Source organism: Heloderma suspectum, chromosome 4 (genome assembly GCF_057233095.1).
Source record: "Heloderma suspectum isolate Gila_16-S chromosome 4, 16-S_ref, whole genome shotgun sequence".
NCBI classification, from domain to species: domain Eukaryota; kingdom Metazoa; phylum Chordata; class Lepidosauria; order Squamata; family Helodermatidae; genus Heloderma; species Heloderma suspectum.
Window position 1 is genome coordinate 81,492,819 of NC_139461.1, and position 13,384 is coordinate 81,506,202.

Sequence of the window (13,384 nt, forward strand, 5' to 3'; positions counted from 1 at the left end):
TATTTGTACAAACACTGTAAATAGCTCTATGTCTCTTAAAATAAGTCCCTGGAATAACCTTGGGCTAGTCACTACCTCTCAGTCTAGCTTGCCACATAGGATGGTCTTGTATGGGAAGGACACACTGGATACTCCACCATGAGGCCTTGTAAGGGTGAATAGAAATAATACTAAAAACGCAACCCCACAGCATGAAGCCATCAAACTATAGTTCGATTCGTGCTTATTGATCACTGCCAATTTTATAGGGCTAGTTCTAGATTTAGTCATAGTAATACTTAGATGACTGAAGTCAACTCAAGTCAGGACAAAGTTAAGCCCCATTTATTTTAGTGGGTTTACTCCAGTATTACTAAATCTGGGACCGGATTTCGTCACTAGGCTGATTACATCGCTTTTCATTCAGTTTCCTCTGCATTAAAGCTTTTATGAGTGCGGATTCAACTTTAAAAAGTTTAAAAAAAACTTTTAAAAAAAACCTTGCGAATTAGTGGGGTTATTTTATTTTTAAATTCTTGTGTTGGTTAACATTTTATTCTGCATGTGTCTTAAGATGGTTATGTTTCGTGGTTTTTATATGTTCCATGCTAAAACTATAGCGGGTGTGGTGGATCCGCAGTCTCACACTTGAGTACATTGAGAGCTGGAAGGCCTGGCGGCCCTCATAATTTCTCTCCTTAACTGAATCCAGTGAAGCGCACGTACAGACAACCTAACGTCTCAGTCAGAAGGAACGCTGCTGTCCCTTCACCACAGAGGTTGGCCCCAAACCACGAAACTTATCAGTCCTTCAGGAAACCGCATAAAAAAGACACACCCTCCCCCTTCCGCCTCAGCTTAACCCGGCCGCGAAGCGCATCAGCTTCGTCTTCCGTTTTTGCACGTTAGGCGCGCACGTCACACGGCCAGTTCTCGGTCTCGTCCCAACAGCAGCTTCGACCGCCTCGGAGCGGACGTGACGTTTCTCGCCTCCCCTCAGACTCCTGGTTATGCCTCAGCAGCCGGATTGAAGCTCCCGCGAGCGCTTTCGCTTCCGGGTGTGCGGCTTCGTCCCGCCCCGCGCCCCCCCCCCTGCATTTCCCCACTCTTTTGTGTTTACTCCGGCAGCTCAGGCCCGCCCCCTCCTCGATACTGCGCAGGCCCCGCCCCGCCCATTTCACCGCTCCCGCCCCTTCCCTCAGCGAAGACAGCACCGCCCGCTACACGCCAAGGAGAGCGGCGCCCAGCGGGCGGGCGCGTGCGCGAGTCGGTCGGGGCGCTCTGCGGTGCTCGGTCCCAACATGGCAGCGGCTGAGGAGGGAAGCGGCGGCGGCGGCGGCTTTAGCCTCTTCGTGTACGACCGCCGCCGGGACAAGTCAGACTACAGCGAGAAAGTTCTTGAATGTCGCGAAGAAAACTATGGAGGTTTCCGCAGCGCCGTGTGCCAGGTAACAGCCGGGGCGCGAGGGGAGGAGGCAGGGAATGGAAGGAAATCTAAATGCGTCACCGTTTAACCGACAGCCGAGACGCTGTCAGGGACGCCCGGGGTCTGCGAGTCGCGCCCGCGCCCGCTTGCCGAGTGCGCAACGGCAGCCGAGGCCGTTGCAGAAGGACGTGTGAACTTCAGCGCCCGGCGCTTTCGCAGCACGTGCCGAGGCGGCTGGCGGGCGAAGCTCGCGTTCGGCTTCCCTCCCGCCGCCGGAAGGGCACGAAGAAGGGTCGCGAGCAGCGGGGGCAAGAAGGCGTGAAGGGGGGCGGAGGCGCCGCGCGAGTCCGGCTGTCATTAGTTCAGACCAGGAGCCGGAAACGCTCCGCTCTAGACCCCCTGCAGGCCACTGCCGTGAACTGCAGGCAAGCGCACATGCTTTATGTTGAGACGGCTTCGCCTGCTGAACTAGCGGAGGGGGCGAGCCTCCTCGGTGACACGTTCCCAAACCGAACCCGCCGTAAAATTACTGTTCTGCGTTGATGTGGGTTATGGGTTGCATTCGTTGCTTTCTTTGCTCATTGATTGTAAGCCGCTCCCGGAGCCTTTTTTGGCTGAGGAGCGGGATAAAAATACAATAAATAAATAAATAAATAAAATGTTACTCCAGGACTTAGAGCAGACCTACTGAAATGGACAATGGCTAAGTCTGTCACCATGCAAGTCTTTATGGTAGTCTCTTCTGGCCCCTCTCATTGGCTGACTTAGTAAGGGTGTCTCTTCAGTTCAGAAGGATGGGCAGAAGTAAGTGCAGACAGATCCTTTGGCTAATGGTGAAGATGCCAAATCACAGAAGCAGTAATTTAGGAGATATTTATCTAGGGGTTGCTTGAGGGGTCATTGACACGAACAGTGGTGTGGCAGGGATGAAGTGGCAAACCACTACTGCGTAACAGATTTCTACAGAGATCAGTATTTTTTGTTCAGTCACTGCAGCCTTTCCCCTCTACTAGGAGTAGTGTTGATATGGGGACAGTTCTCCAGTCAGCCTGGAAAGCTGTTACCCATACATGATTTGTGCACAACTGCATTTAAAAAAAAACATTATACCATTCTTGATGCTGCTTGTATTTGGTAATTGGACTTGGGTATAGCCCTATTCAAAAGAACACCTTGTGCATTCTATCAAGTACTAGTTCCCTTCTACTCAGCACTGGTTAGGCCTCATCTGGAGTACTCTGTCCAGTTCTGGGCACCACACTTGAAGAAGGATGCAGACAAACTGGAGAGGGTTCAGAGGAGGGCAACAAAGATGATCAGGGGACTGGAAACAAAGCCCTATGAAGAGAGACTGAAAGAACTGGGCATGTTTAGCCTTGAGAAGAGAAGACAGAGGGGAGATATGATAGCGCTCTTCAAGTACTTGAAAGGTTGTCCCAGAGAGGAAGGCCAGGATCTCTTCTTGATCATCCCAGAGTGCAGGACACGGAATAATGGGTTCAAGTGACAGGAAGCCAGATTCCGGCTGAACATCAGGAAAACTTCCTGACTGTTAGAGCAATACGACAATGGAACCAATTACCTGGGGAGGTGGTGGGCTCTTCCACACTGGAGACCTTCAAGACGAGGCTGGACAGCTGTCTGTCAGAGATGCTCTGACTTGGATTCCTGCATTGAGCAGGGGGTTGGACTCAATGGCCTTGTAGGTCCCTTCCAACCCTACTATTCTACTATTCTATGATCAACATGTGAGGGGAGAGTGGAAATGCACTAGGTAGCCCTTCCAACAATGTAGCACACATTAACTAGCTCTTTCTGCTGGGATCTGCAAATATAGCATGAATGCCTGCAGAGGGAGCCTTCATATGTTCAGCTGTGCTTGCAAAGGCACCCTGTAGATGTATGCATTTTATGGGTGGATGCTGGTGGGTGGGGCTAGACAGTATGTGCTACATACTGGGTCTGGTTAATGTACCCCTGGTTCCCACTCACATGGTGATAGAATGTGTAAGGGCGCAGTCCTGTGGAGATAGTCAGCCACCTCCGAACTTGGAGGTGGCTGACTGTCCAGTGCAGGGTGGGCGGAGCATGGAGGGGATCTTCTCCTCCGTGCTCTGGCTGCCCTGCGTTTGCAGCTAGACAGCCGATTTCGGCTGTTTAACCAGGGCGCCTTGGAGCGGGGGTGGGTGGGAGGCCAGATGATGCATAGGAAGCATCATACCAGCACTTCCGCGTTCCCCTCCTTACCCCCAGGAACGCCCCCTTTTTGGCTGCTCCGTGCTGCTCTTCCGAACATGGAGCCAGGGACAAACCTCACCTACGAGGGGGAGGGGAGTTGGATTTCTGGGAACTGAGCTTGGCATGCCAGCTCCAAGCTCAGTTCCCATAAACCAAAAAATCCTATGGCCATCTAGATGCTGTCTGGCGGCCATAGGATTGCTTCCTAAGGCATTCTTTGTCAGGAGTGTTTCTGAGCACAGGGAGTGGGAGAGTAGTTCAGATTCTGAAGAAGAACCGCCAGACATGGGGGAGGTATGTTCCCAGGCTAGTCCAGACATGGCTAGCAGGCTTCTCAGGTTTCAAAGGTCCAGCTGGAGGAGGAGGGTCCCTCTTCACCCCCCCTTAGGGACAGCAAACAAGGAGAGACCTCCCCCCACCCCTTAACGTAAGCTAGTGAGACCGCCTTTCTTTCAAACAGTGGGCAACTTTCCTGGCTACCTTTTGAACCCCCTGAAGGCATTTCCTTGCAGACTGAGAGTCACTGAGAATTTGCATCTATATGACCCTTTGTGGTAATGGATTAAAAGCTGTAGATTGAAGCCTCTTGTCTGTGTTTGATTCAGCATTTGAAGTTCTGTGGGGGCAAAGGGAATCCTGACATTCTTCTGTACAGGGCTCATATTTCCTTATTTATTCTAAAAGACTTCTCAGTATATTGATGAAAATGGTTGTAGAATGCTATATACAATCATATGTGTTTTTTGTAATTCTGTGTGAAACAATCTATCTTTGTTTTAATGAAAAAAGTAACAAGTGATAATGGAAAATCTTGGTAATATCTAGGATTATATCTATTATAGCCCAGCATTCATGTTGTGAGGCACAGTATTTTACATATCAGCCCACATTCTACAAGAGTCATCCTTTAGATTTACATTATCTAGAGGAGACACAAAATGTCAGTGCACGTCAGTCAAACCCCAGTTTTTAAAATATAGGCAGCTCTACACAAGACATTAATTTTCAGTACATTAATATTGTTTAATACGTCAGGTGGAAAGGAATCCTCTAGAACAGCTGGAATTTTGAAGGGACAGATTGGAAAAAGTAGATGAGCATTGCTAATTTGGGTACCTTTTGGTCAGGATACACATTAGCAAGTGTATATCTGAATATATCATTTGGATCAGGGAATTTTCAGAAATAATTAAGGAAAGTTTAAATATTAAAGAAGGCCTAAATAAAGAGCCTTGAGAGGCAGCCTCAGAATCATTACTCAGACTAATTATGGGGAATATTTCTTCCCAACCCCAAATATGGCATTTCCAAAAAAGCCCCATTTCCTATAGGTTTGTTTTCATGTTTCTCTAGTACAAGTCCACCCACCACTTTCATGGGTAAGAGAGGAACAGGAGGAGATTTGAGTTCAGTATAATAAGATATGGCCTTCAAATATAACAAGGTTGTCTGACACTTAAACCACGTTTATTTAATTGCCTGGTTTTATTCTGAAGATCCTGAATAAAGGTGTCAGTTCTATATGTGGGGTGTGTGTACACAAATATATGACATGATAAATGTCAAAATGTCTAAGAGATCCATCAAGATGGGTGAACTGCTGAAAATCAAGATAAAGGATTGTGGGGGGGGGGTTAATTGCTAAAAGGCAAAATTTCAAGATGGGCAGATAATAGTTTTATTCCTTTCAATTTAAGTTGGGAAGGTGGGGGGGGAGGGGAGTGTCTCTGAGTTGTTCTCCCTATTTTTGATTCATAGGGGCAGCATCAGAGCTAACAAGGAATTGCCATCTTTGTTACCTCTGCTGTTTCTTTCAAGGGCAAGAGGGAGATATTGTATATAGCTGTGTGAATACTATTGTTTTGTTGTTCAGTGTAGAGGTCTGCTGAGAAATAACTACCAGTACACTTACTGATGCAACCCTTCTAATTAAAGTATAAAGTAAACAGAAGGAGGGTGTTGCGATAAGGTGCTTAGAGACTTTCTGTAGAGCCAAATGTAACTGCATTATAGTAATTAGAGCTTCTAGTTTGAGCTTCTTAAAAATTTAGAAGGCTGCAAGTAAGCTAAGTAAAACTTTCCTGCCTCTAGGATGATCCAAATGTGTTTTCCTCTACATTATATTATAAGTAGCCTAAGAAGGTTCTGGTTATAACATAAACCTATAACATCACATAGAAAGTGGAGAGAAGAGTGAAGCTTTATTTTGGTTATAGATAAAGGCCATGGCCAAGAAGGTACTGTTAGGAATGTGAATGCGCTAGTGTACAAAATAGGGGTTTTCTCTCTTTCTGAGCAGCATATATCCCATCACCATCATGTGCAAACAGTGAACAGAGAGAATGAGTTTTGGATTCAGATCCAGAAGGAAAGAATAGGATGGAGTTTTCATTCCATGAACAGAAGAACCTTCATGTGGAATTCTCTTTCTGTGAACGAGAGCAAAAACACTAGGATCCAAACAATAATATCCCGTTTCTGCTTCTTGCATTTGTTTATTGCGTGAAATAAAAATTTCCAAGGCAGCTTACATGACGTACATTACTAAACAATGTAAGACTAAAATACACAACATAGCAAAATTAAAAGCAACAAATAAAAATGGAAATGGCATCAAATCAGTTCAAGGTCTCTAAAGCTTGGGAAAATAAAAACGTATTAACCTGGTATCAAGAAAAAAAAGACCACTAGGTGAACCTCCATGGGGAAACCATTCCACAAACATGCACCACTAAGAAGGTACTTTCACTGCTCATAACTCACTATACTTCAGTTTGCCGAGGTACGTGGATGAGAGCCTGTGGCGAATCAGTCTATCCTGCGGAGAATTATTGTATAAGGGATCAATCCTATGGCCACTAGATACTGTCTAGAGGGCCATAGGATTTTTCCATTCCCAGAAACCACGTTTCCCACCTTCTTGGAGCCGGCATGGTTCTCTCTGCGCGGGCTATGTCTCTGCACTCAGAAACAGAGCATGGAGATGGTGAAAAGGGGGTGGGAAGGGGAGGAGACCGTGGAAGCTGTGTTACGCAGCTTCCTATGTGCCCCACGTCATCCTGCTCCGAAGCTCCCTAGTGTCAGGGTGGAAACTGAGCCCATAGAACCCCAGAGCAGTTCTGATTCTGAGGAGGAACAGCAATCCGTGGGAGAGGAGCTTGCTCATCTCTCACAGGCACAGCAGCTGGCAGAGATTCCTCCTGCCAGCATTCCTGGGATAGATAGTGAACCTGGCAGCGAGAGAGTGCTGGGGGCTTGCTGGATGCTCGACGCCGACGCAGGGAGCGACGACAAATGGAGGGCGTGGAAAGGAGGCATAGCGCTCGTTTGGCGCGCAAGCAATGGTCGCATACCGAGGACCCAAGGGAAAGAGGGAGGATCTCTCCCTAGCCCATAAGTTCAGGGCCTTCCTGTGATTCTCCTTCAAATGGGGACCAACTGCCTAACCTGGAACATAGGCTACTCTGCTATCTTTCCCCAGTGCTGTTCCTTGCTTAGTCACTGGTGATTAGCATCTGAAAGAGTCATTAAGCTGTAAAAGGATTAAAGCCTTAAACAGAATCCTTTTGTCTGTGTCTTGAGTTGGCTATTGGAGTAGACTGTAAGAGGCAGCTAAGGCGCATCCTGACACCTGGCTAGACAGGCAAAATCGCCTATCTAGCCAAGATTGCAGGCCGGCTGCCCTGCATTAGCTAGTAGTTAGTCATCACCCTCCAAACTCAGAGGCTATCTCCATAGGATTATGCCCTAAATGTTGTAAAAACTTAAAAATAAGAATGCTATGTAATAAAATATTATGGAAATGGTTAATTCCTAACAGAGGTGAAACAGCTGGTAGTTCACATCAAACTGAAGCCTAACAGTTACACTGTATATGAGGCTTACAGTTGGCAGCCTGCCAAGCATCAGTAAAACTGTTACTAAGGCAATAACTAATTGCCATAATAGGCTGTAGTGTTGCCTGAGGAAAGCAGGTATATTCATTAGATAGTGATGATTATAAGAAACAATTCTCCACATTTTGTGACTGTGGGCAGGTCTTGTGGCAAAGGCGCATCAAAACTCCTTGGTCCATTGACTCCATTAGAGACACAGCAGCTAGAAATGGGCTTTAACTCAAAAGTTTAATAAGGAAGACTACAGCACTAATAAGTAGAAAGTTGCAACACTAGTAGTCTTCAAACAAAACTTAAAACAGTTAGGAAATAGCTCATTCATTAGGAGAATAAACTGGCAATAGACTGATGCCAGGCAGATAAATAATCCTCCCGCAGTTTGTCTCTGCCAAATGCACCAGAAGAATCAGTGCCTACAGCTACTAAATCTTTCTCTTCTGTTTCCTTCTGGTAACTTCTCTTGAGAAAACGCCAACTCCTCAAGTCTTGAGCAGTTAAGGCAGTTGAAGCCTTTTTGGGGTTTGCTCTTAAAGGAGCAGTGTAGGAAGAGGAGTAGGTCTTTTTCCTCAACAGAGGAGTGGAGATTGGCATTTTCCACGTAAAAAAACATTCTTTCCTATCTTGCTTCTCTCGGTCCAGCGATCTGGCTTTTTGTTTGTCTCCCGGTCTCTTCACCTCCTCCCTCCCTATCTTTGTTCCCCCTTTTTTATCCAATACTGGCTGGCCTTTCCTCCTGTTGTCTTCTTCACTCCTCCTCTTCCAGGTGAATCCTATCACAGCGATTAACACACGCCTCAAGCATGTGCTGGCTGGCGCTGCTATTCATTTGCACTACTGCTGCTTGCAGTTGCTCTGGCATAGCTATTCTCCTTGAGCCCAGTGTTTGCAATGCTGTGACAGGTCCAATGGATGCTGGGTAAGAGACAGTGATCTCTGCCAATCCCTCACAGTGACATAGCGAGGTAATATAAAGGTTTCACTCCTTCAGCGGTGATGTTGGGATTGGTCATCACTAACAACACAGTCGGATCTTCCCCAGGAGGTAGAGTAGATACTTTTACAAAGCCTTTGAAAGATTATTTCAGTGAATTGACAGGCTGATATGGAGACGGAGATCATTCTGGTACCCTGGGCTTTCAGGTTGACAGTAGTATTTTTAGTTGTGCCATGAAATGTGCTGCTGCTTAAAGACCGGTGAGATGAGTTCCTAATATCCAGTAATGTTCATGTTTTGAACTACCTGTAGTTTGGGGACAATCTTCAAAGGAAGCGCCATGTACAATGCATTACAGTAATCTGACCTGTAGGTAACAATACCATGGATAACTATGACAAGCCTAACTCTCTGGCTTCTCCAGTTAAAAGATTTTCATTGGTAATTTTTTTAAAACAAGCTTAAAACAAGATTAAAAACAACCACTACCAATTAACAATTCTATAGAAGTTCCTTATTAATAGCTTGGAATACAAACTTTGCAAATGATTCAGTTACATAAAATTGTGTAGCCATTATCAGGAAGGTTGATGACCATTCTAAAATGCTTCCTGGGAAGGAGAAATAAGTGGTTCTTTTGTTTCTTTAAAAATTGCACTATAATAATACACGTAGCATGGTTTCTGACTTCATTACTACACAGACTTGCATGATCGGCATATAGAATGCTATATGCATATAGAATCTTCTTTCCAAAATAGCTGAGAGGAGAACATTGAAACAAATTAATGTAAATGTTTTCCTTTATGCAAATAATTATCTCAAGTAATTCAGACAACCTGCTTATAATAGAACCACAGCAACTCCCCATCCCCATGTAATGGAGAATGAATCTTCAAAGCTAATGGTGCTGTGCGGGGTTTCCCAATGCTTTCCTACCTGCCGCTGTTCAGTGGGCAGGAAGAGCAGGAAGGAGTTGTTTTCTGACACGACTCAATCTTCCGTCCCCAAGACACCTTTTGCCTTTGCTCTCTCTCCCCATTCCCAACCTCCAGCTTTGAACTTTCTCTCCACCCAGCCCCTTTCCTCGCCATTTCTCTCCCTTCCCAATCCCTAGCCTTGCTTTCCCTTCCTAGCCCTGCTCATCCTCTCCATTTACCCTTTTATCTTGCTGCTTCTCTTCAGTCCCACTCTCCTTTCTACTCCCAACCTCCAGCCTTTCCATTACTCTCCCCACCCACCATCTTTTTTTTACTATCCAGGCTCCCACAGCAGCCATTATGTGTGTAGCCACGTCCTCCATGGGAGCCATTTTGTGCTGGCATCCACAGCATTTTCTCAAATCCTCAAATCTGCCCACAGGTCCAAAAAAGTTGGGTACCCCTTCTATAGAGCTCTGATAATCAATGTCTTTGAGCTATTGGGGAAAAAACAGATTTCGCCTTATCATAACCCAGGGAAAAAATATAACGCACTGACATACCATAAGTTCAAAATCAGTTTCTCTGTAAATTCTTCCAGTCACTCTTATAAAAGTCTTTATGCACTAAATACAACGTTAGATGTATCATCCAAGAATAAAGATTGCAGCTAATTAAGTTCCAACCAAAATGTAACCTTCTGCTGATACAGAAGTGGTTTGTGGTTATGGCACACCGGATATTGTGCATTCAACATTTGACAGAATGGAGTTAAGTTTAAAGTTTGCTCTTACAGTCCATGCCTGCTTCCCAGATAAAGGTTGTACCAAGGATTTTGTATAGAAAACCTAAAGGGCAGAAAGACAAAAATACCCGTTTGTAAAATACAACCATACCTTTGCCTTTGCACGATTGGATGCATTTTTAAAAGTATATCTGAGCAGCCATGGGTTGCGTATGGCCCTTGGAGGCCTCCCATGTGGCCTTCCACATGGGTGTTCAAGCTGCTGCCAATTTCCGATATTTGTTGGGAGACAAATTCTGCAAAACATGGCCCCTCCAGGAAATTCCTGACTTGTGTGGCGGATAACTTCCTCCTAGAGAAAGTAGAGGAAGGAACTAGAGGATCGGCTATCCTTGACTTGATCCTAACCAACAGAGATGACTTAGTGGATAAAGTAGCAGTTACAGGAACTCTGGGGGAAAGCAACCATGTTGTACTTGAGTTCTTGGTTCTAAGGGAAGCAAAAGCTGAGTGTACTCAAACGCGTATCCTGGATTTTAGGAAAGCTGATTTTAATAAACTCAGAACAATGATCAGTAAGGTCCCGTGGCAAGCGACGCTAACGAGAAAAGGAGTCCAAGATGGGTGGGAGCTTTTAAAAAAGGAAATTCTCAAGGCACAATCACAAACAATTCCAACAAGAAGAAAAAGTGGAAGACAACAGAAGAAGACAATGTGGGATGACCTGAAAACAAAAAAGGACACATATAGGAAGTGGAAAGAAGGCCAAGTAACAAAGGAAGAGTACAGGCAGATAGCACAGAATTGCAGGGATGGCGTCAGGAAGGCTAAAGCTGAGAATGAGCTGAGGTTAGCAAGGGATACTAAAAACAACAAAAAGGCTTTCTTCAGCTATGCGCAGAGTAAAAGGCAGAGGAAAGAAATGGTTGTTCAGCTATTAAATAAGGATGGCAAAACGATAACAGATGACAAAGAAAAGGCAGAGGTTCTCAATTCCTACTTTGGCTCAGTCTTCTCCCAAAAGAGGGTCTATGACCCCCCTGGCAAAGGCGAAGTACAGGCTGAAGGGGCAGGATTGCAGCTTGAGATTGATAGGCATATGGTCAAGGAACACCTAATTACTTTGAATGAGTTCAAATCTCCAGGGCCAGATGAACTGCATCCTAGAGTAATAAAGGAACTGGCAGAAGAACCCTCAGAACCGCTTTCTATTCTCTTTGAGAAATCATGGAGGACGGGGGAAGTGCCAGATGACTGGAGGAGGGCTAACGTTGTCCCTATCTTCAAAAAGGGTAAAAAGGAGGAACCTGGGAACTACAGACCAGTCAGTCTGACATCAATCCCAGGGAAAATTCTGGAGCAGATGATAAAGCAATCCATCTGGAAGCACCCTGAAAACAATGCCGTGATTACTCGAGGCCAACATGGATTTGTCAAAAACAAGTCCTGCCAGACAAATCTGATCTCATTTTTTGAACAAGTCACCTCCCTTGTAGACCGTGGGAATGCTGTAGACGTCATGTACCTCGACTTCAGCAAAGCTTTCGACAAAGTGCCCCATGATATCCTGATGAGCAAACTAGCTGAAAGTGGGCTAGATGAAACAACGATCCGGTGGATCCACAGTTGGCTACAGAATCGGACTCAAAGAGTGCTTCTCAATGGGACATTCTCAAACTGGGGAGAGGTAACAAGTGGGGTACCGCAGGGCTCAGTCCTGGGCCCAGTGCTCTTCAACATTTTTATTAATAACTTGGAGGAGGAGGTGCAGGGAATGCTGATCAAATTTGCAGATGACACCAAATTGGGCGGGATAGCTAATACTTTGGAAGACAGAAACAAGATTCAAAGTGATCTGGATAGACTGGAGCTCTGGACAGAAAACAACAGAATGACATTTAATAGGGATAAATGCCAAGTTCTGCACCTAGGAAAAAGAAACCAAATGCACAGTTACAAGATGGGGGATACGTGGCTCAACCACACTACAAGCGAGAAGGATCTTGGAATTGTTGTTGATCACAAGCTGAATATGAGCCAACAATGTGATGTGGCTGCAAAAAAGGCCAATGCTCTTATGGGCTGCATTCATAGAAGCATAGCTTCCAAATCCTGGGAAGTACTAGTCCCCCTCTACTCAGCACTGGTTAGGCCTCATCTGGAGTACTGTGTCCAGTTCTGGGCACCACACTTGAAGAAGGATGCAGACAAACTGGAGAGGGTTCAGAGGAGGGCAACAAAGATGATCAGGGGACTGGAAACAAAGCCCTATGAAGAGAGACTGAAAGAACTGGGCATGTTTAGCCTTGAGAAGAGAAGACAGAGGGGAGATATGATAGCACTCTTCAAGTACTTGAAAGGTTGTCACAGAGAAGAAGGCCAGGATCTCTTCTTGATCATCCCAGAGTGCAGGACACGGAATAATGGGCTCAAGTGACAGGAAGCCAGATTCCAGCTGAACATCAGGAAAAACTTCCTGGCTGTTAGAGCAATACGACAATGGAACCAATTACCTGGGGAGGTGGTGGGCTCTCCCACACTGGAGGCCTTCAAGACGAGGCTGGACAGCCATTTGTCAGGGATGCTCTGACTTGTATTCCTGCATTGAGCAGGGGGTTGGACTCGATGGCCTTGTAGGCCCCTTCCAACCCTAGTATTCTATGATTCCCCATCACCACCACAACATTTAAGCCCACAGCTGTTTTGAGCATAGTTATGGAAGAGGGGAGCCTGCACACGACCCTCCCCATTTACAGTGGTGAGAAAAAGTTTGTGAACCTTAATGATAATTACAGAAATTCCATAGTTTTATCATGATAGCCTTTGTGAATCAAAAACAGTCCTTTTATAAATATCCAATAGGATTTATATTATATTAACCAATTATGTGCCTTGTGAAATAAAACAACGTATAAATTAGGCAAACAATGAGTACTTAAGAGTCAGGGTATGTGCAAAAGTAAGTGAACCCCTGGTTGCATCAGCTCAATCAAAGGGAATAATTAGAATCAAGTGTTTAAATAGGTAGATCTTCAGGGGTGCGTTTGGGAGGCCCCGCCTTATAAAAAGATCAGAAATTTGAGTTTGGTCTTCCCCATACGGTTGTGTGGAAACAAGTCATGCCACGATCAAAAGTAATCTCTGAGGACCTCAGAAAAGCAGTTATTGCTGCTCATTAGTCTAGAAAAAGTTACCAAACCATTTCTAAGGATCTGGGGCTCCACCAATCCACTGTCAGACAGATAG

At 45.4% G+C, this 13,384-nt stretch overlaps 1 protein-coding gene across 8 annotated transcripts in view; it reads left to right on the top strand.

Moving 5' to 3' along the window:
- Nucleotides 1-1,203: 1,203 nt before the first annotated feature.
- SMCHD1 (structural maintenance of chromosomes flexible hinge domain containing 1) overlaps nt 1,204-13,384 on the top strand; it is a 140,008-nt gene continuing 127,827 nt past the window's right edge. For all 8 annotated transcript variants that reach the window (XR_014790144.1, XR_014790145.1, XM_084849781.1 and 5 more), the window contains exon 1: nt 1,204-1,427. Coding sequence is in view for 6 of the 8 variants with exons in the window: in XM_084849781.1 (XP_084705907.1) it covers nt 1,281-1,427 (147 nt within the window). In the remaining 2 variants the exon portion in view is untranslated. The remainder of the gene's footprint in view (nt 1,428-13,384) is intronic.